Source organism: Molothrus aeneus, chromosome 2 (assembly GCF_037042795.1).
Source record: "Molothrus aeneus isolate 106 chromosome 2, BPBGC_Maene_1.0, whole genome shotgun sequence".
NCBI lineage: Eukaryota > Metazoa > Chordata > Aves > Passeriformes > Icteridae > Molothrus > Molothrus aeneus.
Window position 1 is genome coordinate 90319504 of NC_089647.1, and position 27996 is coordinate 90347499.

The window sequence follows — 27996 nt, forward strand, 5'->3', positions numbered from 1 at the left end:
GTTATCTGCAGTAAATTTGTAAATTATCAGGAAAAAAAATTAGTAAGTTAATTGACTTCTGGTTTTGGAGGAGAAAAACATTTAAGTCAATTTAATTTAATATATGAGTATTTAATTCAATGTTTTTAATATAAATCAGTTGGGAGTGTTATTCTGGACACTACTTTTGAAAGTATTTCTGAATTTTCACAATTTATTCAAGTTTTTCTTTTAAGAGTGGTGAAAGAAAGAAATGTATGGGTGGGAAGAAAGCGAAATCTTTATTGGGTCATATTCTGCACTTTGTGTTTTTACAGCCAATTTTTTCAATTTCTTCTCTCAAAAATCTGTACTAGGAAGACACATCTAATATGGGCCAAATAGCAGTTAGACTACTTCATAAAACTACTAACATACCCTACCATTCAAAACCTGAGTGCTGCAATCAAATACTATTCCTGAAATTCCCTGGGTGAATTTCTCTCTCTAACTCCTCCTTCTCACTCTCCCTCTCGCTCTGCTCTCCAACATTCACAGCTCCTTCATCTCTGATATGAAGGCACTGAACTTCAAGTTGAAAATCTTGCTTCTTTTATGGAAAAAAGAAAAGAAAGAAAAAACAATGCTCACAGAACATACAGCAATTACTCTAAAAGTAAATCCAAGCATGAGGGTATTTTATACACTTCTGTCTTCTTATCACAGAATAGGAGCATCTGTCTTTTCTAAAAGATTACTGAAATTTGAGTTATAAAAGTGAATGTGAAGAACTTTCTCATTGCTCTCTGATGACTTACTTTTTGCAGTCCTTGTGCCTTCAAACTAACAGGGCTAGAGACAGACACTTGTGACTGAATCGATTCAGTGACACCTTTCTTCTCAACAAACTGAGCTTTTTCATCTTCTAGGAGTTTTTTCTCTTCCCCACATTTCAGCTCCTCTTCTTGATGCATTAGTGTAAGATGTTCAAATTCAGTCAGTACCTATTTAAAGAAAGCACAAAAAACAACATTTCCAACTGGCAACACAAGGTGGTGATATCACAATATAAAAACCCTCTGCAAAATAACACTAAAACCCATGTCAGCTTGTGTTAGTAGTCGCTAGAAATTGCAGTTATTTCCCCAAACTGTTAAGATTAAAAAGCAGCAATACAGAAAAATAATAACTTTTATCAGACTGTTCTCATGATGCAGGATACCACACTCAAAGTACAGGTAGAAAACATGGAAGGCACTAAGTGAATACCAGATTCCCTACTACATTTTACTGTATCTTTATTGTATCAAAATAAGGAGGCCTTTAGAGCTAAACCAATCATCAACAGACAGATTAAATCAAGATGACTCAAGCAGAATATAGTGGGGAAGTGTGTATTGATCAGATTTAAATATAACCAGAGTTAGTCTGGTTGGGGAGTTACTGGTGGGCTGCAAGAAGCTACCTACTTCTCAGCTCTTTGACTAGGTTTTTTTGACATACTAATGCATTTTCGTTTCCAGATGTATTTTAACCAGTTCAAACCTATTGTGAAGTTGTATGTGACAACAAATGAGGTACTTCATCCTTCCTCATCTCCCATTTCCCCACACACAAATTCTCCTAGAATCCTGCTTTTGCAAAGAAGAAACTAATTAAGACTATAAACATAACAGTATGCCTGCTGTACACAGCAGACCTGACAAATTTTATAGGTGCACCTGCTAGTCTCCTCTAAATGAATGATGTGAAAGAAATCTGAAGTTCAACAGAAATTCCCAGTTTTCTTTAGTTTCCAGATACAAATACAGCAGTAAGAGAACATGACAAATCTTCTTTAGGAGTGATTGCATGATCCCTTTCCCACATCAGGAACTTAGAAAACTAATATCCATAATTCTGCAATATGTAGAGTTCACAAACCACTTGGTATAAATCATACAAGGAAAATATCAAAGGGTTAGCACAGATACTGTGTAAGACCTTGCTGAACCTGCTTTGAATATGACTAAGCATTCTTCCAATTGAACAGCCTCCCACTGAGAAGGACTGAATCTCTTTTTTTTTCCTCTACAAGTAGCATGGGGGTCTTAACAGATTTAGAAAACAAATACTAAGCTGCCTTCTTATTTAAAATATGCACCTGAACACCTCAAAAAACCTGCTACAGCTTTGCTGGGGGACTGACATACAGAAAAGAACATTAATAAAAATACACAGGTTTCCAATTTCAATTAAACCAGAGTTTGAATATAAATAGACATGACCACAATAAGAGTCTGGCAGAAAGTAGATGAGAAGATCCTATCTTGCTAGTCCAGCTTGACAGGTCTGAATCTTCAGAGCCAAGATACATTTCACATTTTCAAACAGCCTTAAGTCAGCTGGAACAGATGAGATTTTGGAACCAGAACTGAAACAAACCAATAGAATACCAGACGTACACACTTTCAAACCTCTCAGTATGAGGGCTGAGCTTAGATTTAATAATTAGATCTGGAAGTCAGGCAAACACACATGGCCCACTCTGAAAAGCCTGAGGAAAGACTCTTTCCTAAAAGTTTGTTTTTTACAGTGCAATCTACGCACAAAAAGCATCTACTGTGTTGTTAAGGCATACCAGTGTTTCTCACATTGCTAAAGAAGGCAAAGAAACACAAACATTATATTCATCACTCTCTTACTTCACAATATCAACTCCTCCTCCACAGATGTGCACCAGCTACCCACCAATGCCTTTAGACTGTAAGCTCCTGCCTTCCCAAAACAAGATCCATTTACAGAATCACAGAATCATGTATGCTGCTGGGAAAGACCTTTAAGATCAAGTCCAAGCGTGAATCCAGCACTGCCAAGTCCACCCTTAAACCACGTCCCCAGATGCCACATCTACACGTGTTTTAAATACCTCCAGGCATGGTGACCCACCACTTTCCTGGGCAGCCTGTTCTCCAATGCTCAACAACCCTTTCTGTGAAGATGTTTTTCTAATATCCAGTCTAAACTTCCCATCACACAACTTTAAGTCCATTTCCTCTCATGTTGTCACTTAGCAATTGGGAGAAAAGACAAACTCCAAACTCACTTTTCCTTTCAGGCAGTTGTAGAGAGCAGTAAAGTCTCTCTCCCCTGAGCCTTCTTTACCTCATGCTAAACAATCCCAGCTCCCTCAGCTGCTCCTCATAAGACATATTCTCCTGTTTGCTGGTGTCTAATCAAACTGCTTTTGATTTAATGCATTACTGTCCTCAAAATATTAGGAAATTATAAATATCAACCAGTGATTTTGTTAAGAACTTAGCTGTTCCAAATCTCAGAAAACAAACTCAAGACAGACAGGCATGCTTGCCTGTTGCTCTGCCTCTTCCAACATTGCTGCTTTCTCCTTCACTCTCTGCACAAATCGTTGCCATATCTCCTCTTCTTTTCTTTCCACTTCAAGGCAGAACTCCAGCCTCTTTGCCTCAATGACTTCCTGTAGACTGAAGTTCAAAAATGTAAGCAACTCTCCAGCACTCTGCTTTGTTCAGTGTGGAAAACCAACAATCTAGAAAATTATTTAAACAATTAATACTCATCTGAAATATTAATTTCTACAGCTTCCCACATAAAAATTCAAGAAGAAACCTAAACAGAAGCAAGCATCTTATCTTTCTATTTTTTTATTTATGTAAACAACCCTGAGTAAAATTACTTATGCTAACAGCTCCTAGGCAATTTACATTTCAAAGTAAATGCAACACTTTAGGCATTTCATGTTCTAAAGACTTGATTTATACCTTTCTGACTCCAACATGCATAAGCTGCTTCTTTTAGTTGCTTACTGCTAAGACACTGAAATTGCCAGAAAAATTTCACAAAATTTCCACATTGTGAAACCTCAGTCTTCAAGTAGGACCATACAAAAACAATTAATCTGGAGCACTAATGTAACAAAAAACTGATTGTTCCTATATGAAAATGGAAGAAAATAACAGGATCTTCAGAACATATAGCACTCTTTTTTAATGTCAAAATTTAAATATGGCAGAATTACATTAATATAGAATGAATTCAATTTCCTAAATAGTTCAACATCTAAAGCACAGGGTTGCTTTCCAACATGCAACAGCCAAAACCTCAAGACTGCTTGTTTTTTCCTGAACCCTCTCTTCCAGAAGTAAATAAACTCCATATATCCTATACTTATATTTGAAACTACATAGGAGGAGTAAATTAGTTCAGATCATTGAGCAAATCTCTGGCAAAAAAAAAAAGTCAGCAAGTAAATCAAACATTTCTTTACTTTGAAATCTATGCCTCCCTTTTCAGTACACAAGACAATTTTTTTCCCTCCAAACAACAGGTACTTGAAATTGAGATACTTCTTTCATGTCACAACATATCATGGCAAATTAAAAGATGCTAGTAATTTATTCATATGAATAAACTACTAGAGGTTTGACGTTTCCAGAGTCTATACTAGCGCTGCCAGGCAGTGCTGGTGGGAAATGTTTGCTTTTCAAGAAATGAATGGAGCTTGTACACAGATGTACTTCACACACCAAACCTCCTTTGAAAAGCAAACCTGCTTAATGACACAAGTTCTTCCATCAAAACATTAACCATAAACTTCTCTAAGTCACATGATTCCAGAGAGCACAACTGGAGGACCACAGCTGTTTTACTGGTTATTGAAAACTCTAAAGCATTGTCTTCTATGACATTTGGCTTAAGAACAGCTCAAACCCTGGATAATGTTCCAGCTTTTTTCTGGGGCTGTTCTTTACATGTTTTGCTGAGTCAGCCCTTCCCAGCTTACATGAGTTACTGTCCTTTGCCAGATAACTCATGCCTTCCACCCTCATGTAAAATAAATATGTATGTATATTAAGTATTTCACTTTGATTTATACTTTTAATATAAATTAAAAAACACACTTACGTTTTTGTCCTATCTTTTACTGTTTCTATTTAAACCATTTATAAATGGAAAAACTTACCCAAAAAATTTAGAGTTAATTATTTAGAGCAACACTAAGCTTAAACGACTCTCTTCTATCTTTAAATTTATGGTGACTGGGCAGTTTCTCAATCTTAAAGTTTCTTATTTGTATTCAAAATATCATCTAAGGAGAGAAGAAACATTTTGAAATTGCACATGCAGACAATGTTTGTAAGATATCAAGGCCAGAGCATTCCTCCTACTCTATCTTATTCAAGCACTACATGGCAACAAAATAAATTCAGAACAATTACCCTTTTGTGTTTGGGCTTGTTTTGGGGGCTTTTAATCAGCTGTGAAATAACTTAGGTCACTCTGAAATTCTAAATCCCTAAATCCACATGAAACAGGGGCATGGTTTTCACACAGATATATTCATTCACACTATCTCTAAGTTTAGACAATAATGCTACAGCACAGGTTTTTCAAGTGCTAGCAATCTCACACTATTCACACTTCTGCACACAGTGTCAGTTCTCACAGATAAAATGCTGCCTTTGGGAATGATAAAGCTGCTAGAGCAAATGCTAGACTAAGTTAACATGCTACAATCACATGGACACGTGGACATCTTTAGACCCAGACTAGGTTACTTTATCAGGTAAAAGCAATTTTGTCTTAAAATTAATAAAAGATTAACTTTGAAGACACTCAACTCAGTAAATAATCCTATTACACATAAAAAGAAGACAAGAAATAAAAGCGTATTTTTTAAATTTACTGTGCAGGTGGTTGTGGATGCCAGTACGTGTTCAAGTGGAAGTGTTCAAGGCCAGGCTGGATTGGGCTTTGAGCAACATGGTCTGGTGGAAGGTATTCCTGTCCATGGCAAGTGGGTTGGAACTAGATGGTCTTTGAGGTCGCTTTCAATCCCAACCATTCTGTGACTCCATGAAATACCCCTTCCCCCTGGACTGAATTGTTCTGGGAATCAGCCAGACAGAACTAAAGCAAAATTTCTTTTTCTGTGTGTGACGTCCCAGCAACACAATAGCTCAAACACTCTTAAGTGTTAGGAGATTTGGGGAGGAAGGAAAAACAGTTCACCACATCTTAAGCCAGTCCTTTTATTACTTCATCCACTGCTCATAGTAAAATATTTTTTGGTTTATCTGAAGACTGGTTTCACTGCTTCTCTTTTAGCACATTATGAAAATCAAGTTCACGGGTACTCTCATTCTTCTGGCTTACACATCCAGAATGAAATACTCTGTACAAAGACACTTAAAAAATTTAAATGTTATAACTAATTATTTAAATAATGTATTCTTACTGAGGTTTTGTAGTAAGGGATTGTGAAGAAAGTCTAAACTAATCATACATACCAGCACTACCACCTGCCTTTCTACAGAAGCATAGCTGTGACAGTTTTTCTGTCTGTATGAGACTGAAAGCATGGAAGCCTAAAATTGCAAATCAGACACATTATGTTCATAAATGAAGACTCTGAAGTTAATTTAACTCTCAGTGGAACACAATGTGCACTTTGAACAACACAGGTATTTAAAGTTTATTCACTTACACTTTTAAAAGCTTTCAAATTTGAATGTAACACTTGTAACTTTTTGCAGAATTAATTTGACTATTAATTAAGGTATATCAGAAAAACTAAAAAAAATATTAACTAGTGGCAGGTATTTCTAGCACTGTGCTTTGACTCAGTCGACTAGCTCAGTTGATTATTGAGCAATAATAAGGATGTGGTAGACCTAAAGAATTATCAATTTTTCAGTAGGGGCAAGAAAGCCAGGTATTTTAGGTGTGGCCCAATCTCATTCTAAGATGGTTAAAATATTTAGTTCAAATGCAAAGGTCTGCAGCTGGTCAGATGAACTCCATGGCCAAGGAGTTGTTAAGGAAAAGGTCTAACAGCCTTTCAAATGTTAAGTTTCTTTTCTTAGACATGAAAAGAGTCACATCAACCTTCCTCTACATAAAAACTTCTTCATGTCACTGAATCCTTCCTGGTTTTCTGTCATCATCTTCAAACAAGACTGAAAAATAAACAAGTTCAAGAGCTGCATGGTCTAAATATCCCAGTTTCGGGGAAGAAAAAAGCAAGGAATGATTCTCCACATACTGAGAAACCAAGATGCTTATGTTATAATAATGTTTAATTGCAATTATAATGGAGAACAAACTGCAATTATGATGACAGAAGAACAACTAACCCAGAGAATGATTAACATCAGCAAATCTAAACACACAAGCATACAGCCTGAATATCAATCCTCAGCTTTTTTCAACAGATCCTGGTCTATCAATTTTCTTCTTGCAAAACAAAAATGTGCCCATAGGCAACAACTTAAATTGAAAAACAGACTCAACAAAATGCCCAACTTTAAAACACTAGCAATCCTCTCCTCCCTTGCAAATGCCTAGGCTAACTAGGTATGTGTGTGTGTATATTTAGAAGTTTGTTTCCCTGGAAGCAGTCTTCATGTCTAGATTTCTGTTTTCAATTATTCCAAATTTTACCATTCAAAACATCTCAGCAATTATCTCTTGCTGAGAATGACCTGAAACTGGAATTCATGTTCCTAATGGGCATAACTGGACCATCAAAAAGGCAGGACCAGACCATCTGCACACACACAAAAAAGTTTATCTTTACTTTTCAACAACAAAGAAATGCAAATGCCAATTTTAAGTAGCAAAAAATTATAAAATTATAAAAAATTAACTTCTGAATTTTATATCCAACAGATACTGCATAAAATGCATAAACATTCTAAATACTCTGCTATCCATTGACTTCATTACTTCATTCTTAGAATGCAATTGCAAACTAACAAAAAGTTATTATGAAATAGCTTCATCAAAATTACAGGATTTGGGAATAGGTGTTTTTAAAAGTGTGCACAAGACAGTCACTTCAGAATACCTTTATTTTCCCTTCTCAAACCCAGTAATAAAGATGCAAATATATTTTTCTGCTGTATGCTGATCTCTTTCCACATCTCCCATAAAAAAGGTAAAACTTGCCAACAAGTTTTTACACACATGTAAAAGTGTGTTTTACGCACATGTTAGAGTAAAAGGCTTTACAGATGTCTGCCCACAACCTCTCTCATAAAGCAGCTGGACATCCAAGAATTACTGGTTTTGCCTTGCAGTGGCATACAACTTTGGAAGAATAAACTAATGTCCTACTTCTAAATCCAAAAGGGTAGTACAGGAACTTCACAGGCAGTTTCTTCCCAATATGCCAAAAATCATGGCACATTTGCTACTCAAGTGTCAGTGTTCAAAGGCTACAAACAGCCAATTACTTAAGTCTAGCAAAGGTTTTCTAAATCTATGTTATTATCAAATTTAATATCTAGACAGCTACATCACAGGCACAAAATATGAATTCTCAACATGCATTTTGATCATTATTTATACAACTAGCATGAAATTTTAATCTTCAGGCATATACTGCTATGCAATATTAATTACTCTAAAACTACACCTTTTAGAATTCACATGTATATATTGTAAACATCTTTAAGGACAAAGAGGATGACAATTTAATAACACAGTTTTGCCTAAAACAACTGGATAGTCTCTATTCTAAAAGTTATTTAAATGTACAAGCAAACTGGGAACCATTGAACTTCCTCTACGTAAAAAGACATTTTCTATCACATTGCTGAGGATCACACTTTTTATTGTTTCCTCAGTAACTTGATAAAGCACCTTATGGGTAAGGCTGCATTAGACTGCTAATTACACTGCATACACATCCTCTAAATTCTCTTCCTTTTTTATAGTACCATAAAATGTCTCTCTCAAAACACCAAACACCTTCTCTTTCAGACCTCAGCATCATTCACTATGCCACATTATTGAGGGACAACCACAACATCTATCCTAGTCTTACTTTTCTCTTCCTGTTGCAGTAAATCTGGGAAAAAGTTCATTTTTCTAGATTCTTATGGGATATCTATCTATCTCATCCTTCCAAAACAATGACATTTTCAATAGAACTGATTTACCAAAACTAATTACTGAGTGTACTTTCTTGCCAAAACTCTCTCAATAAAACTGACATCTAGTGGGCCATATGTAAAATCTACACACCAGAGAGAACTCGGCTCCTCTGTATATCCAAGAAGCAGACAACTCCTAAATGAGCTCTGAATTGTAAAATACTGGGACATTCTGATGTGAACCTGCCACTTCAGCCTTTTTACAAAACATAAACTGTGTAGGGGTTTTACAGATATAATTCCTTTGTCTGTAGAAGAAAACACTTCTATGGATGATGGTTTTTATAATTTAACTCTTATCCTGAGATGGCTGTACACCATGAAATGGAGCTTCAGAAAAGCTGAAGGTACTGGAGTCAATATTGCCATGAACAAATCTCTAAAAAAAATCTTCCCTAGACAAGGATAACAAGACATCAGCTATTAATACATGTTCTTACATGTAAACCAAATGAAAATTCTATGGTTAATTTCAGTTGGTTTTAAACCTCTTTCACCTTTGATTCTCTTTTTATGAAAAAGATGTATTACATTCTTGTTAAGTGAAGAGAAATGTCAAGAGACCACTGATTCAAGGTCAGCTCAACATCATCTAAATGATTAATTTGCAAATGTGCCTTGGTTCAAACAATGAGAAACTGTTCTTAAAGCAAAGTCTTATTCTGTTTTCATGCCTGGTTTAAGTCAATATTTCCCACCACAACTATGTAGTAATGGTGCTTCACTAAACCATGAAGGCTTGAACAATTCACAAAGCATCAGCTCTTCCCCAGCAGGATTCTGACCAGTTAAAAGTACAGTCCCATGCATTAAAAAAACCCAAAGGAAGAGGAAGACAAGAGAACAGGAAATAAAAGATTAAGCAAAATGGATATAAAATTTTAATGCTTCCTGCAGAAAGCAGCTTTACTACATGAAACAACTGAGTGTCTATAACCCTCTTTATAACTTAACTTTCCTTTGAAATCCTCTTTTAACTCCCTGTAGTCCAGCAAGAGATTTCTTGACCTGAAAATACTAAGACATTTGTTATTATGGCAGATAATGTGGGAAGTCAACAGTGTAACCACTTATTTTGTAAAAGTTTTTGCTTCAGTTCCTTCTGAACCTGGAGTCCAACCAAACTATTATTTATAATCAGACATTCTTAAGAAAGAAAATAAAACATAATACTAATATATAATTAAAATAATTTAAAAGCTTGTAAAGCACAGATACCTGAAGAAAACAGACAAGCTTCCCGAGAAAAATTTAAATCCTCAGGTGTATTATAGAAGAGAAAGATTTCAGAAATACAACTGGCTTTCATGTTTTTAAAAAGAATGCTGATTTAAACCCATATACTTCTCCATGAAGGTAACTGAAGGAACAGCTACATCCTTCAATTATTCTTTCCCTCTTAGAAAACTTATTTTATGTATGAATGCTGCTCTGCATTGGGTTGATGTGAAGTGAATGGATGCTGAAGAAAGCAAGTGCTGCACACCAAGTCCTTTACCTGACTGGTTTGTTCTCAGGGCCAATGTCTCTGCAAACCAGCTTTTCCAGCCTGCAGCGCCTGTACGACTCATAATACGCACGAGTCTTCTCCTTCAAGTCTTCCATATTTGTGCACAGCATCCTGCGGAGCTTTATTGTGTCACAGTGGTTCTCATTTTCCACTAATCAGTAAAAAAGATGATTTTATTATTATGCAGAAGTAGCAAAATAGTCAAAATACATTTTAAACATCATTGCTTACTTTGTTCACTAAATATACTTCTAGGAAAAGGTGTCTTGTTGTTTATTATACCTCTTATACTTCTTTATCATTTTTAATATACACACTGATGTACTGAAGACCTGTAAGTACTGGTGAACATATTTCAGCCTGTCCTGATTTCCTGCTTGAGCTGAAGACAAACACATTTCTCTCTTTTTTAACCCTCTTTACTGACAATCACAAATGTTTGAAATTTGGTAGTGCTAGAGGTACTGCCACTATCCCAACCTGCCCAAATACTACATACACCATCTCATACTTTGACCCCAAGAATGTATCAGTGAGGACGAAATTACAAGTTAGTGCATGCCTCAAGTATTAATTGCTAAATTCCTTATACTGTTGATCCAAAATACAATCAGCCTGGCATCAGTGAAACAGCCCTTGTATTATTGGTGAATTTTATACTTCAACAGCAAAAGCTCATAAAGATATACTTTAAAGAATTCTTTTACCTTTTACAATGCCCCAAGGGTATTGACGAGCTCTCACCATTTTGTTTCCAATTTTCACCTTCTCCATACTTCCTACCACGGCAAATGGCAAATAATCCTGTAGGAGATGTACCAATTAAGGCTTATCTGTCAGCACTCTTATGTAAAAACATAGAAACACGTCAGAAACAAATTAGGGAGGAAAACACATTTTCAGGAAAAGCTAACAAGCAGTTTAAAACTACCCCCAGGAGATCAGTAGCTAGGCAGTATCTACTGATAAAAAACTCAAACTACAATAGAAGCAGAAGGAGCAGTTGATAGATCCAGATGGGTGTGTTGAGGGGAACCTCAGCAGGCTGGAGAAATGGGCCAACAGGCATCTCACAAAGTGGAAATGAGAGCAATGCTAAGCATGTCAGGAGGAATAAGCCCGTGCCCCAGCACACACTGGGGGCTGTCTGGAAAGGAACTTTACAGAATAAGACATGGAGGCAAAGACCTGGTGAACAGCAGGTTGTTCCTGATTCAGCACGTCTGTCCCAATGGCAAAGGCAGCCAACTACACCCTGAGCTGCCCTAGGAAATGTCAGCCCTAAACAGAAAACTGCTCTAGAACATACATTCAGTCAGAGCTCATATCCCAGTAACACTCATGTGACAATCACACATTGGAGCCTGTGCTGTGGTTACTGCTGTGGGCTTGGCACAAAGACAGGCTGGGCACTGCCTGCCTGCTTGCTGACCCACAACAGCCAACCAAATAAAGAAACACTATTACCTGGAAAATAAATCACTAGCAGAGCATGGAAGTGGTCAGTAACAAACCACCACGTTTCTCCACAGCAAAAGGACTTGTTACTGATGGACAGCTGCACATTGTCACTCCCTGGTCAGGTAACAGAGGTTGGGAATGCACAGCCATGGGCTCCGGCATCCTGGCTCCTGTTCCCACTTTCATACCCCCCCACACAAACACATGGTCAGGTGCACCTACAAACACACATCTGCTGCATGAGAGCAGCAAATACAGAACACTCAAGGCAAAGCCATCTAGCTTCACAGCTGAGAGCTGGCAGCTACCTCTGGGACAGTCAAAAAGGACAACCGAAAATAAGCCAGACTCACATCTCACTTCTTCATCCCCAGAGAAAATCTGTCCTAATTTCAAAACAAAGTACTAAATAAAAGAAAAAAAACAGGTGTAAGACTTGCTATTGTAGAAAGTTGTAGACATAAGGCACCTAAATACCTTCTCTACCAGATGTAAAATTGTATCTGTTGAGGAAAAGAGCGAAGTCAATCTGTCCACCTATAATAGTAATTATATATTAATTAACCAGATATTAGAAAAACCATTTATGCATGAGAACCTCTTTTCTGTTACATGTATCAACAGCAGAGGGGCAGAAGATTTATAAGTAGGGAAAAAAAACCCCAACACATAAGAGCTTTTTAAGGAGAAGAATAAACTGGTGACATACAAACTTACAAGCTTAAAGAAAACGGTGAAAGCAGTGACACGAATCAGCATTAGAGAATGATGTTTTAGCACTGAAATATCAAAATTGTTGTCTTTTACTTACATTTGTGATGGTATTAATCTCAGAAACAGTTTCATCATCAGTAGGAAACTGGTATATTCGGATGCCATTGCTAGTTAATTCACTCATTATTTTCTTCTTGAACTCTTGCAGCTCAGTTTTAGAAATGCTGTCCGCTTTGCCTATAACTGGTATAATGTTCACCTATGAATGACATAAATTATATGAAATGTGTGAGACTTCAATTTTGAGGTGGCAACTTTTGTAAATAGAATTGTTTTTTAACTAGCTGTTTAAAACTTCCTCTGCAGTCCAAACCTTTCCACCGATTGATATCAAATTTTCACAAACAATGAAAAATATTCTCATGGGCATCATTTAACTAACTAGCAACCAATTATTTAATATACTCCCTTAAAAGTAATTGATTCTAAGAACAAAGAGGGAGGTCTCATAGAGCGAAGTACTCAAACACAAGCAATGCCTACTTATTAACTAAATGCCATTAAATATTTATATCTCTGTTAAAAAAATAGATTGTTTAGTTTATAGCAGCAGGGGACATGGCTCAGGTGTTAAATGAAAGCTGGCAGTCTAAATACAGAAAGAAAAGGAAGCTGGCTGCCAAACCCTGCCTACCCCTGAGCCTCTTCCTTGGGCTCCTTTCAGCTACATCTTTCTCACCTCACCACTGCAGCACAGTTTCTCCAGCATCTAACATGAGCAGAGGAGTAACACAGGCGAAAGCTTCCTGCTCACCAATCCTTACACTAACTATTCAGAACACAGAATTCAGTTCTATTAAACTGCCCTATTTCCTAAAATAGTGATGGCAGTAACTTGGAAGCAATAGATGCCAATTTTTTCTTACAAATACTATCATCACTCCCAAAATACACATTTTTCAGAACTAAATGGAAATAATGAATACCCAAATGGAAAAAAATGTAAATCATGAATTTTCCAGTATTTTGAACGAACAACATAAATAACTCTACTGGATTTCAAAAGATGAAGTGTTTTACAGAGTTCCTTGATCACAGATGCAAAAAGGAAGGAGAGGAAAAAAAAAAAACAAAACAACATACACACTTTCTATTCTTCTGAATATTCTGCCTGAATGGAAATGCCTAAATGTCAAGAACAGATTCAAAATAGATATTTTTCAAATAAGACTTCTGTCTTAAGCAAAATGTCCCAAAGAAAAAGAAGCAAGCCAGCTCTGAAGTATGACTTCCAAGATTACCTGATGATAGTCCTTAATTGTGTAGCACACATGATCTAAGCATATATGGGGTAAAATATCTAAAATCAAATAAAATTATGGGATTTATTTTTCTAATAACTGAACTCATTTAGAATTGTATAAACAATCTGTTACACTAGGAGTAATTCACACCTTCAATCAAATTAGCTGAGGGACAACAGTATAGTTTTTCTCCAGTGTAGGTCTAAAAATGGATGGAACACAGAGTCCTCAGAATTCAATTAACCTCTACTCTTTTTCAAAATGAAAGTTGTCTTTTCAACGTGAATGTTTTTCAAGCACTCACTAATTAGGACAGAATTTTTCTTAGAAAACAGAAAACAAATAGCAGAGAAAGTCTACCAAGAAGAACAGTAAAACACAAAATCATCAGAAACTGTGATTACAGCTATCAACACTGACATTAAATCACCACAAGTGTATAAAAATTGAAAAGCATGAACTTAACTCTGGCTTTAGATAAGCCCCAAAGAAGGAAAATAAATACATGTAATTGAAATCATTGCTGGTTGCAAGAGCAGGCTGATTTAAGTGTATCTCTGTGAATCAATATAAAAATTTCTGAAGATTCTTTCTGAAGGGAAAAAACCTAAATCCCCAAGGTACTTTACTGACTTAACCATAACCTGCATACAATTCTGTGAGAATGAATTAAAACTGAAGAGCTATTAGTTGAATAATCACTATTTCCAGGAAGAAAGAGTACAGGAAAAGATCCCTTTGTCTGTGAATGAAACCTGGCTTGTCTGTAGTGATGCCATCCTAAGCAAAACTAGAGAAACTATAGGATTTTCCAGTGTCTAAATGCTAGAGTCCAAATTTTTAGCTAGTCATCCAATCCATAATAGAGAAAAACAAACTGACCATAGATACTCTGTTTTTTCTTCAAGGACTGCGGAGTACAGGATGAACCTGATCTACCCCAAGAACCCTCTGTACCTCTGAGCTGTGTAATCTGCTATTGTTTTGTAGCAGCAGACTGTAACAAAAGTACACAGTGTACACTGCAGTGGATTCAGGAAGAAACTCAAGACAGCTTTCCACATAGATTTACACATTTAATGGATGAATGTGGCTGTACCATCTTCTCTTTATAGAATCCTGTACTCAGTGAATACACCCAGGGACTCCCACATCCTGGGAAATTCCAAGTTCTTAACTGCTACTAGGAGAATGCAGTACTAAAAGCACCACAAACATGCTCCACAACAAGATGCAAACAAAACTACAGTTAAAGCACATAACTCTTTCTGTGTGTATATGGTTATTTCTGTAGTAAGATCAGAAAGAATCCATTGCAAAGGGATAAAAAAACAGAGTTACATGTGGTTTATGCTCTCTCTGTGCCAAAGCAGAATTAAAAGTTTTTGCAGTAGATGGCTAGAAGCCAAAATTCCTCAAAGCAGAATTACTTTTGGTTTATCCTGATGGAAGTATTTTCTTAGGATGATGGAATTCGAAGATCTATATCCTTTTCTTTTGAAAGAAACACTGTTTTAAAGGAAGTTCAGTAAAGAGCAGGCACGACCTAGAAACCAACAACATAGCCCACAGAAATGTGCTCTCCCCTACCTTTGTACCACCGTACCTTCCTTTCTCTGCTATTGAGAAGTTCAGAATGCAAAATACATCCACAAACAAAGTAACAAAATTCCCAAATGGGCTTATCAAACACAAATGTGGACTAGAGAGCTGATTTAATCCTTGCTATCTTGGAAAAACTTCTCTGAAACAAGAAAATGCAGGAAGAAAATTTAGTGGGAGGGGCTCTAGTACAGCACAAAGAAAAAGGCGAAAGGCACAGCAAACGCATTTAAGTTTTCAAAATTTTCAACATTTCAACAAATTAAATCCAAATAATATAAGGTTTCTTAAAATAGGTTAAAGATTTAGCTTCACACAGTTCCATTACAGGAAGAAAGTTAAGGAATTAGAAAATGCAAGTAATTTCACTAGAAAGTGCTATTTCAAAGCTTTCTAAACTAATCAATATGTTAAAACACTACTGCAGCCTATCACAGAAAAAGCCACATTGGCAGAGTGTTCTGTTCATGGCTCTTCATGCCTCTTCGGTTATCTAAAACAAAGATCTTCAGTGTTGCAGAGCCTTTTAGATACCAACTTTCCAGCAGTCCCAAAACTAGAAACAAGCTTAATTAGAAATAGTAAAGTGCTTACAGAAGGTACCCTATCCAATCTCCCTACTATGCTTAGGGTTTATTTAAAGTAAAGTTGGGGTGGTTCTACTTTTTTTAGTATTTTTTTAACTTTGTTGTGATTCTTTTTTCAATGTTCTTGCCACACGTCTCTCTCTTTTTGATTTGTAAATAAACAAGTGATGAACTGCAAGCTACGTGCAGAGCCCATTTATTTGGAACTTAAAGTATATCAGTACCAAAAAAAATTACTAAACCAAATTCATCGATATAGATCTGAAACATGATAGTGGACCTAAAAGTTACAAGATGCTTTAGAAAGTAAGACAAATTCTTGGAACTGTTTCCAAGTCTTACCTTACTGTCTAGGCTTCTCATAGTTAACAAATCTATGGTTTTTAGAGAACGGCCTGTAGGTGAAATGAAATAGAGGCAGACATGGATGCGAGTATCATGGTAGCTAAATAAAGAACGTATAACTTTCAGTTCTTCCTCGAGATAGGCTTCAAATTGTGCATCTACATAATCCACTATTGGCTGATAGCTGTAGGAAATAAAATTTAACAACCAGATATTAGCTACTCCTAAACAGAGACAGACTAAGAAGGGAATTCTCTTGAATTGTTCTGCAGATTTTTGCTTTACATGTCAAAAGGCTGCTAAAGTAGGCCAGAAAATTATGTGTACAGAGTAATCCTAATTTCTGAAAACCTACTCAGAAAAGAATTGTGCATCTAATACAAACAAAATATTTCCTAGCTACTACTATTAGTGAAAAAAAATGATATAAAGTTAATTATGATTATAACAAACTTCCCAAGTGATGTTTTTAAAATTTTGCAATTAAGTTGTGCAAATGCAGAACTCTTAAACATAAGGAAGATACAACAACCTCTTAGGTACAATACAAGAAAAGAAAGAATATGTAACTAATAGTACCAAGAAACAGGATGAACTTTATCATCTGAAGTACTGTACATAAGAGCTCTTAAACAATAGACAAAAACTAAAATGAGGAATGTTAAAGAATAAAAATCCGATTTATAGTAAGTACAGTTTAAGTATACTTTATCCTACCTAAAACCAGAGTCTAATGTGCTTTCAAAAAGAAAGTTTTGCTAGATGTAGAAACAGTGCACCCTTACATTTCTTCTGCTCCACAAAGTTTACAAACCAGATCAAACGCTATCGAAATCCAGAAGCAGGTGTTACACACAAAATCAAAAGGACAAAAAGGCACCTCCTATACCACACATCAAAATCTGTAATAGCTATACTAGTATCTACTTGCATCTCCTTCATCCAATTCACCACCAGCAACTATTACCCAGTCATACCATGAGCCACAGCTGTCATGATAATCTTAATGTGACTCTCTAACCTTTTATTATATGAGTACCACCATTTAGGTACTCACATGGCACAAATCCTTTACAATTACCTTGAAAGAAACAAAATCTGCTGAGACAGTTCAGTCCTGTAAAAAAGTCACAAAAGCAGACTCAAAAAAAGTTCTGAAAGACACCAGTGTGCTGCCTCTACATCTTCTGACTAAGCTGACTGACACAAAACACAAGGGCCTTCGGTAATTCACATGATTAAACTTCCAGTTTAAGGTCTTCAACAAGTTACAATGAAATTGTTAAAAACCCTGTAGATCTAATCTATATAATCTGCAGTACTTTATAATCTGTTTAGCTGTTTAAAAACCCACCCACTGAACTCCCTGCTTTTCTCCACCCCAAAAGAAACTACTGCATATGCACACATTTATAAAAGATTAAGAAAGAAAAGATTTCATAAAGCAAAGGGCAGAGTTCATCTGAATTATAAAATAATTTCTTACATGAGAAGAACAATATGTTTACTTTGGCACACAGGGAAAACAGTTAACCATCTACTTGGAATACATGTAAGACAACCACTTACTACAAAAGCCCGAAGTAAAATCAACTTGCACTTAAGACCAAAACTTCAGCATAACAGTGACAAGAGGGCACTTACCTATCTGCTTTGTTCATCTGGTCACCAAACCCCACTGTTTTTACAACTGTCAGCTTCAAAAGAACATTACTTTCCTGGAGTTCAAAAGCCTGGGCTCTAAGTCGCACACTTGACAGAAAATGTGTTGATGGAGAGTCCTCAAAATCGGTGTTAAACAAACTGCTCACCAAGGCTGATTTCCCAATTCCAGTTTCCCCTAAAGTTAAACAGAAGGGTTTTTCACATCCAATACATACATAATACTCATAGAAAGTGTACACAAAAACTCAACTGATTTCTCTGAGCAAAATTGCGCATTTGTGCATTCTTCTAGTGAACACTAAATATATTTTCATTATTTTTTCATCCTACCCGTAAGGGTAAATTATTGGCTAATGAGTAATGAGCTGAAGAGTTTCATGACACTTTGGGTTCTTTAAAAGTCTGAATTAACTTCCTATAGATTTTTAAAAGTTAAGTACCTAGCTGTGAAACCAGAGATTCAACAAACATCTTTTAAGAATAAGGGTAAAATATTAGAGCAAAACATTTGATAAGTATAGAAACATTTCAGTAATATCACCTTGGAATTTTAGAAGTTTTTTAATCTGAAGCTCTTTGTTACAGATGTAAGCCCCGTTTACTCAAAAAAATCCAAAAGGCTGCTGATAAATGAATAAATGACTGGCATACATCTTCAACATTTTTTGGTCTTCACATTGTTTAGGAAAATGCTACATACAAACCCAAATAAAGAAAGCTGGGAGAAGGGGTGGAATTACAGTTCATGCTTAACATTAAAGAAACTGTTTAACACCACAAGTGGATTTAAATTCCAGTCACTTCCTAAGATGGGTATGCCACTAAAGCCTTTAGGCACACAGATGCTACTCACCAATGCAAAGAATGTTGAAGCAGAAGCCATGCTTGATGGACTTCCTGATCAGTTGGTCAGGTAAGCTATCAAACCCAACATGTGCAGACAAGGACAAAGTTCGACAGCCAACATTTTGCTAGAGAAAAATAATTTTAAAATATCAGTTAACAATGGCAATAAAAATTCTACTAGAAAGCTAAAACTCATTCCTTATGATTTCACATGCAATGGAGAAAAGCCAAAGTTTGAAAAAAAGACCTGTCAAATGAGCTTTCGTCCAAGATTAGAGGAAAAATTTCAATTTACTTTACAGAACAATTTGAAGGCTTAAAAGAAAAAAAAAAAAAAAGGAAAAAAACTCCAAACCAAACAACCTTATGAAATATGAATGAAATAAAGTAGACAAGTCCAACTGAAAATGCAAACTGTAGGGAGAAAATAGATCACAGTTGGTTTGCTCTTAGAAATTAGGAAAACATACTAAAAAAATCTAAGCATCAGAATCCAAAATAGAAAGCATAATCAGAGGAAAGTATGCATTACCAAATGGAACTCAGCTGAGGAGCTGGAACTGAAATTGCTATTAATGTCAACTAAAACACTATCTACACCCATTATATGCACCAGAACTCTGAGACAGCTTTATATCTATTTCATAAGAAATATCTAAAGGTGCACATTCCTTTTCAAACATGAGTTAGCAATCTAGAACCATGACATCAAGGCAGTGAGCACACTAAAATGCATAAGGAAATATCTTGATCATAAGGAAATTTCCTTGCATAAGGAAATATCTTGAGCACACTATAATATAAAAGGAAATATCTTGATCCACACAAATGAACTGTATTTTTAAACAAACACTACATATCAGAAGTAGAAATGGTGACAAGTCCATTCTTTCTCTTATATTTCCAATCCACATGGAATTGGAAACCATTACTGTTTCCATGTGAATGTGCACATGGTCAATAGTAAGAAATTTTTAAATTTAACACTTAAAAGCCCATTAAAGTGACACCTTTTCTAATAAGTATGCATAGCAAGTGTCAGAATTCTTGTAGCTAGAAGGATATGGATATTCCTCATGGCATATACTCATCCTCTTCTTTACTTGAACAGGACTTCCTTGTATGGGCTTACAGACTGCACTGCACCAATTCTCATTTTAGATTCCTCTAATTAGATAATTCCATTTTAGACTAATATGAGGAAAAATACATATGCAAAGTGAACTGTTTAAAAAGAAAATATTACATCTTTGGGCTATTAAAAAAAAAAAAAACGCATTCAAAGCGCATCAGAAAACAAAATTTCTCAAGTCATTCTACCAGAAAAAAAATTACTATTAAAAAGTGCTGAGAAACACTGAGAACTGTCAGTTTCCTGTCCATTTAAAGACAAGTGCATCTGAGACAGAGTGGCTGCACATCTATGAACTCTAGCTACTCAGTCTGTTACTCAAAGCACCTCTATTGCCACTAGGATAACACAGCTCCTCTAACACAAACCACTCAGCTCCACACCAAAAGCCAGTGCAAGAGGCTCAGTGTGATTGCAGAGGGGAAGCCTTTCACCTTCATGGCATCAGCCTATATCCCGACCTCTGCATTCCCATTTGTAACTCTCAAAATTAAAAAACCCTCACAGGAATAAATTTATTCCCTTCTGATGTCCAGATGTTGGAAAGATAAATTACTTTGTTAGCAGAATTGCCTTGTTATGGCTTAGGACTTGACATGCCTCGATGATCTCAGACCTGGAGGAGGTTAACAAAGCCTGGGGAGAAGGATGTGCTAATGAGAGTGGACACAAAAAATGCAAAATGTATGGGCCACAAGGACATTTGGCAGAACATCCAATATAAGGAAGAAACTAACAAAGTCAACTCAGCAACTATGCTGAAATCAACTGACTCAGCGCCAAGGAAATTTTAGCAGGAGATTGTGACCACCGACTCACACACCACCAACTCAAAAGAAGAGAAAATTGCGAACGTGAACTAATTAGCATGACAAACCAGAGAATCACTAACCAACAGAAGGTAGAACACTAATTAAGAAAACTATGCAACTAGTAGCCAGTGACCCTTGATTTCCTTGTTTGCTAAAATCTATATATGTAGTTTTGATGACTGGGCAGCTAGCATTTTGTGGGTCATCACCTAGCACCCCACTTTGCACAAACTGGAAGAAAGAAATAGAAGTAGCTTGTCTCAGTGTGTAAATTGCTGGTGCCTACCAAGCAGCGAGCTCTTATTCAGGACAACCCTTCCTTACACAAGAATCACTGTGTAAACCTATTCCACTTGACAGCAACTGAAGCATTATCTTAATAGAAAAGCAGTAGCCACATTTTTCCCTCTGAAATTTTCCACGGACATTGGGTGTCAATTTCTCTGCTTATTTGTTAGACAATAGCAGAAAGACAAAGTCCACAAAACTGACCACAGGATATCTACATTCTTACTACTTCTAAAAGAAAAACAAATATCACCTAGTTGATCACCTAATTGATATCACCTAAATATCACCTAACTCACACCTCATTCCTTCCCTCAACCCCATTCTTAAAGGTTGGGGGCATAACTAATGTGTCTAGATTTCTCCAGAATTGTTAAATTGGATGGGGCTCTGAGCGACATGGTCTAGTGGAAACTGTCCCTGCCCCAGAGCAAGAGGGTTGGGACCAATCTTTTTGAGATCCCTTCCAACCCAAACCATTCTAAGATTCTATGATTTAATCAAATATTTTGGTTTATATAAAGTTGTCTTGCCCATCAAAAACAGCATGAAAAAAACATAACCTGAGACTGTGTAACATTTAAAAAATATTATTTCTTTCAGAAAAAAACCCTAAAAAAATAGCAATCTTTTAAATTTACCACATATTTTTGACCAAAACTGTGCAACACCATCCCTTACCAAAGCAAAAGTTAAGTCTCAGACTACATGCATCGCTCTGCGTAAGCCTCTGCTGAACCAGACTAGCAGTCTAAGCAAGAAACTAGCTTGCTACTGGATTTGCAGATATCACAGAAACTTGCCCTCCAAAACTCGAAGAAAATCGTACCCAGTGTGTGATTCTGCAGGGGGTGAGGGTCCCGGCACCCCCGCCGAGGTGCTGGGAAGGATGCGGCGCCCGTGGACATCCCCCCATGAACGTGCCCATGGGCACCCCAGATCTGACTCCTCCTGAGCCCCGAGTTCCACTACTACCTACAGGCATGGGAACTACGCTCCAGCACTGTCGCGTGGATGGGCTCAATGTCTTCAGAACATAAAGCTGACAGCTTTGCCATTACACAAGATACTCTTCAATACACAAGATTAAACTTATTACCTGAAATACGCGATACGCCAGGGGAGCACTAGGAAGAGGGACACCTGAACACAAGTTCCTTTAACAACAAGTGTTCTAAAAGCCTAAAAGCTCCGGGAACTAACGTGAGGAAGGAGCCTTCATCTCCCCCGCTAACCCGACCCGCACCCTGACGCGGCCCTCAGCAGCGCCCGGCATGGACCAGGGGCAGCGCCCGGCGCCCCACAGGGAGGGCAGCACTTCCACCTCTTCCTTCGCACGGTGCGACCGCCACCCTCCTTCCCCTCCTGGTGCCGGCGCTGCCGGGCCCCTCCGTCCCCTCAGCCGCGCCGGGCTCATCTCCGGCACAGGGGCTGCTCACCAGCCGCTCCCTGCACCGCGGAGGGGACTTACCAGGTGCTCGTCGGTATCGGAAGCGGCCATAGCCCCGCCAGAGAGACACAGAAGGAGGGAGAAGACCAGAGAGAGAAGGACGCGGCCAAAACTGCCGCCGAAGGGGAGAGCCACGCGGCGGGGAGGAGCGCGGGGAGGGGATGCGGCCGCGGCTCCGCCGCCGGGGCGGGCACTGCTAGCGGGCGCCTCCCGGCCGGAGGGCGGCGCGGTGCCGCCGCCGCGGCAGTGATTGCCGGGCATGCTGCTGCCGGGAGGAGGGGCTCGGGCAGCGGCGGCTCTGCCGCGCCCGCACCACCACTGCCACCATCACCAGTAGCGGCAGTAGCAGCAGTAGGAGCGCTGGCGGCGCGATGGGCTAGCGGCGGCGATGGCGGAGCCGGCGGAGCTGCAGCAGGAGTCAGTGGTGCGGTTCCTGGCGGCGCGGGGCGGGCGGGCGCGCAACGCGGAGCTGCTGGAGCATTTCCGGGACTGGCTGAACCCCGCGGAGCCCTCCCGCCGCGCCGCCGCCCGGCATCGGTTCAAGGAGCTGGTCAACGCAGTGGCCACCGTACGCCAGGAGCCCGGCACCGGCGTCAAGTACGTGCACCTCCGGCGCCGGTACTGCGCCCCCGAGCTCCCCGCCGCCGCCGCCGCCCCCGTGACCCCCGGGGAGCAGGAGCCGGCGGCGGAGAACAGCGCGAAGCAGCCGAGCCCGCCGCCCTCCCCACAGGCGGGTGCTGAGGAGACGCCGCCGGCAACAGGCGAGGATGCCGGCAGCCGTCCGCAGCCCCCGGGGCAGCGGGGCGAGCCGCTCCGGCCGAGCCCGGCGGTGGCTGGAGGCCAGCGGAGGGGCTCCCGGCGGGGGCCACCGCCCGGGCGCGGCGAAGGCGGCGGCGGCCAGGAGACCGCGATAGAGACGGGCCCGGGGCGGCCCCCGGCGACGGACGAGGTGGGGGCGGCGGAGGGAGCGCCCGGGGCGGCGGCGCAGGGCGGCGGCCGGCGGAGCCTGCGGGAGGCGGCGCGGGGCAGCTCCCCCCAGCTGAAGCGCGGCGCCCTCCCCGGCGGGGGCCGCGGCCGCGACTCGGACAGCGCCTCAGTGGCCTCGTCCTCCGCTGAGGAAGAGGGGAGCACCACCGGCTCCGTGGCACTGGACCCCCTGGAGCACGCTTGGATGCTGTCGGCCTCGGACGGGCGATGGGAGAGCCTGGAGGGGCTGCTGAGCTGCGAGCCGGCGCTGCTCTGCAAGCGGGACTTTATCACCGGTTTCACAGTGCTGCACTGGGCCGCCAAGCACGGGCGGCAGGAGCTGCTGGCCACGCTGGTCAACTTCGCCCAGCGGCACGGGCTGCCCGTGGACATCAACGCCCGCACGAGCGGCGGGCACACGGCGCTGCACATCGCCGCCATGCACGGCCACGCCGAGGTCGTCAAGCTGCTGGTGGGAGCCTACGACGCCGACGTGGACATCCGCGACTACAGCGGGCGCAAGGCCGCGCAGTACCTGCAGCAGGGCACCTCGGGGGACATGCGGAACCTCGTGGGGGCCCTGGAGGAGGAGGAGGAGGAGGAAGGGAATGCTGGCAATGGGAGCGGGCGCTGGAGGCTCTCCAAGGTGTTGCCATCTAATCTCATGAACTACCGGCTCTCCCACCACCATCACGGCACTGGGGAGGAAGCTGAAGGTACGGATGGGGCAGCGGTGCCGGGCAAAGGCAAGGAGATGACCAGGAAAACCTCTGGCAGCGGACGGATGAAGCCTCGGCTTAATAAGATCCGCTTCAGGACTCAGATCATCCACAACACGCCCTCCTTTCGCGGTGACGCTGAGGAGGAAGAGCATGAGGAGAAATCCCTGAAATCGTCATTCAAGCTCAGGCCAAAGTCCAATGTGTTTGGATAAGGCCAGGGAGCAGGAGGTCTGGGAGGTGGATGCACGGACCAAAGTGCCCTCAGGTGTAGCACAGAAGGTGAGGCACGTACGAGTGGGTTCTCGCCTACACTCGTGGACTCTGCCCAGAAGGGTCCTGAGTATCTTGCTTTAACTCCCAGTTCGGTGCGGTCAGTGAGCCCAGCAGGGCTTGGGGAGCTCACAGCTCCTAGGAGCAGCTGCTCCAGTCGGGCCCTCAGAGCTGAAATGGGAGGCAGTGGGTGGGTAGAGAAACACTGGGGTGTTTAAAAGCTGTGCTCCTTTCTCTCTAAAAGCAGGCTTTGGGATCGTAAACCTGTGTTAGTGGCTCTACTAGGATTAGTGAAGTGAGTGGGGGAAAGAAAAGTGCAAATGCTTTACTCTTACACTATCAACCGGTACTATAAACTATCAGCAAACAATCTGCTATGGCAGAAGAACACCTCAGTAATATACAAGTATACCTTAAGTTTCTCTTTAACAGCAATACCACCTGGCACAGTGTGGAGTTGGGTACACAAAATGAGATGGTACAGAATGGTTTCCTGTCAGAATCCAAGCTTCAATCCATCAAAGAGTTGAGCCTGTGTTGACTTTATGCATTGAAAATTGTTTGATTTGACATCATGAATACATTATTTTAAAAAATAATAATCCATTGCACTGCAAGCAATGAATAAAGTTAACCATGTGCAGAAGTCTTTGCTGTCTGAGGTACTACTGAACTTGCTTATCGCTGTTGGAATACTAATACAAGATAATAGAAGCAAAGAGTTTTTATATATATTTGGTATCTTATGTTTTGTCTTAGGCAAAGCAATTTTATTTTAATCACTGTGAATTCTCAAGTGCCAGACCTAGCGCAGTTCCAGTTATTAAGTCTGGTCAATTCTTGTTAATGTTCTTTGTGTAACTCACTGCATTTAAAATCAGAAAATCGTGTTGTATGTGTTACCTGTGAAAGTCATTCTCTTAGAATAAAAGAGCACAGACACCGTTGCATGAAATCTTCATGAAACTCTAATATGGTTCTGTAATGTAATAGCTACAGGTCTGTGTTCGCTGGTAACTTGTGTGCCAATCCCATCAACTTACACTGTGCGGAAATAGAGAAAAAAGGGGAAGAAAACAAAAGGAGGGTGTGTGAATTCATGCATAGGGTGAAAAACTAGAACTCCAAAACCCAATCCCTGTTTATCATTCTGAATGAAGCATAATTACATATTCTAGTTAAGTGGTGGCAGTGGTGTTTGAGTTCTTTTAAACCTATATTTCTAGAGAAGTGATAGCCAAGGCTTTGAACTCTTGTTTGACAGCCTAGTAAGTCTTAATCTGATTGACGAGCCTATCCGTCTGTTAAAGCTTTTGGAAACCTTGAATCTTGTTTCTCTGCTTTAAAGGCAGCAGTTCCAGTGAAATCTAGGAGGCCGATTTATATCCATATTCAGCTTTCCTTGAGAGCTGAGGTATTGAGCTGACCCTGGATCCTGAATGCTGCTCAGTGTAGCAGCTCATCTGTGTTTAGTGGTTAAAGTATGGCCAGTTTCAATGCAGCATCTGTCAATGAGCATCTGTCAAAGCACGTTTCGAGCTGGCTTCCTTAAGATGCATGTGCGTGCCTGGCCTGTAGCTAACCAAAAGTAGATAGGCTTTGACATGTTAAAATCCAAATTTGAAACACTGATTAAATGCATGCCACAAGCTGTAGAGCACCTCACAGGAAAACTGCTGCAGGGAGTGTGCGCTTTTGAGATAACAGCCAGGTCTCTGTGGCTGTTCTAGTGACTTATATTTCTTGTAGCGACGGGAAGGAAGTGCTACTGATGCATTGGCATCAGACTTTCCATGCAGATAACAACCAGTTTCTGCACTTCATGTCAAGACCTAATAAATGACAGTGTTTGCACAGGCATGCAAGTGACACTTAACTATTTCTGGAAAAAGCTGCATTAAAAATAATATAGAACCTCTGCATAGGTGCTGGTTATTACTTCTGTGCAAAAAGACTAGAAATGATAGAGAGGTTCAGCTTTAGTTTACAATTTATAAGCTATAATGTTACAGATTTCATGTGCCTTCATTTTGGGTTAGTTGCCTCAAATGCAATGGATAAGATCAGTCTTGCAAAGCGCTTTTCCTTTATCTCTGTGGGACAGGACCAGAAATTTTCCCTCAGTCCTCCCTGTTCAAACTGTACACCTGTACAGTGGGATGTCTGAAATAGGGAAGATTAATCATACATATTATGATGTAGAGCTAATTCTGTTGTAACAGAAAAGATAATTAGATGCCTAAGTCTTAAACTTTCCTCTGCAAGATAAGTAGGTTTTTAGACTTCTGTAGGAGGGAAGTTTTCTGACTGAAAACTTAGAACATGAGTATTCTTCAGTACGGGCACATCTGAATTGAGCACATATTCCACACAACTACTGATGTCCAAACCTTATTAAAGTTGTTTTCTGCTTTGAGAGTTTATGGTTCTTTCATACAGGCTGTTGGGTGAAGTGTTTCTCTCTTCGCATGCAAATAGCAAAGAATTACACAAAAATGCCAAGTCTTAGACAGCTATTGGGTTACAGGGAAATAATTTTAGGGTTTTGAATAGAGCATACCTTGGATTTTAAGAGATTAACTGGAATATAATGTTACATAATACAGTAGAACTTTGCAAATTATTAAGGGAACTTGAAAAATGATCAAAAGATGCCTCATTTATATCATTATTTGAAGTTTCAAAGTGAAATTGCTGGTCCACTGATACTGTTTAGCTGTCAGTTAATGAAATTTCACCATAATGATCCAAAGGTCTTTGCAAGGTGGGGTGCAACAGAGCAAATATCTCTTTTGGTGTTTGAGATATACAAAAGAATGGCTGGATAACAACTCATGTCTCTCTGTGCTATGGGAATAAAGCACTTTGATTTCACATTATGACTTGTCACATTCCACATGGTTACTTTTTATAATATGACCTAAAACTTAATCATTTTGGTTTTTGGTTTTTTTTTTTTTAGGTAGGGAAGACTTGATGTCCTATTTCAGTATATTTGCAGTCTAAAGGTATGCTTGAGTCAAATATTTTGGATACATTGCCTAGAAAGATGTGACTGAAATGTGACTGAAATAAAGTTGTATGGTACAGAAAACTGGAGCACTTACTGGTATCTTTTTAATGGTACGCCTGAAGTTACTGAATGTGTTTGTTCACTTTTTATGATGGTGTGAAAGTCAGCAAGACTGTAATGTAACATGTGCTATCTTTTTTTGTACTTTATGTTCGAGAAATTTTGGAGGCCTGGAAGCCTATTGGGTTTTATTAATACACTTTTTGTGGTTGTCTCTCTGAATGGTTATGAGTTGAGAATCTGTAAGCTTTAGTTTTATGAAATAAAAAGAGCTCATGAATGCTCTGAATTGGCTCCTGTATGCTACATACTTAGGTGCATATTGGTGTTAAAT

At 39.6% G+C, this 27996-nt stretch overlaps 2 protein-coding genes across 2 annotated transcripts; one reads left to right on the forward strand and one right to left on the reverse strand.

Annotated features, from left to right (window-relative positions):
* Positions 1-80: 80 nt before the first annotated feature.
* Positions 81-22892, reverse strand: SEPTIN10 (septin 10). Its single transcript, XM_066545274.1, is given in 12 exon segments — positions 81-568; positions 777-962; positions 3308-3440; positions 10414-10576; positions 11133-11229; positions 12698-12859; positions 16436-16622; positions 18083-18278; positions 18957-19074; positions 22653-22693; positions 22696-22795; positions 22797-22892. Coding segments are annotated over 12 exon segments (1623 nt in total). The 3' UTR covers positions 81-424.
* SOWAHC (sosondowah ankyrin repeat domain family member C) lies at positions 22891-27951 on the forward strand. Its single transcript, XM_066545275.1, has one exon. The coding sequence runs from the start codon at positions 23020-23022 to the stop codon at positions 24529-24531; it is 1512 nt and encodes a 503-aa protein (XP_066401372.1). The 5' UTR covers positions 22891-23019; the 3' UTR covers positions 24532-27951.
* Positions 27952-27996: the final 45 nt, after the last annotated feature.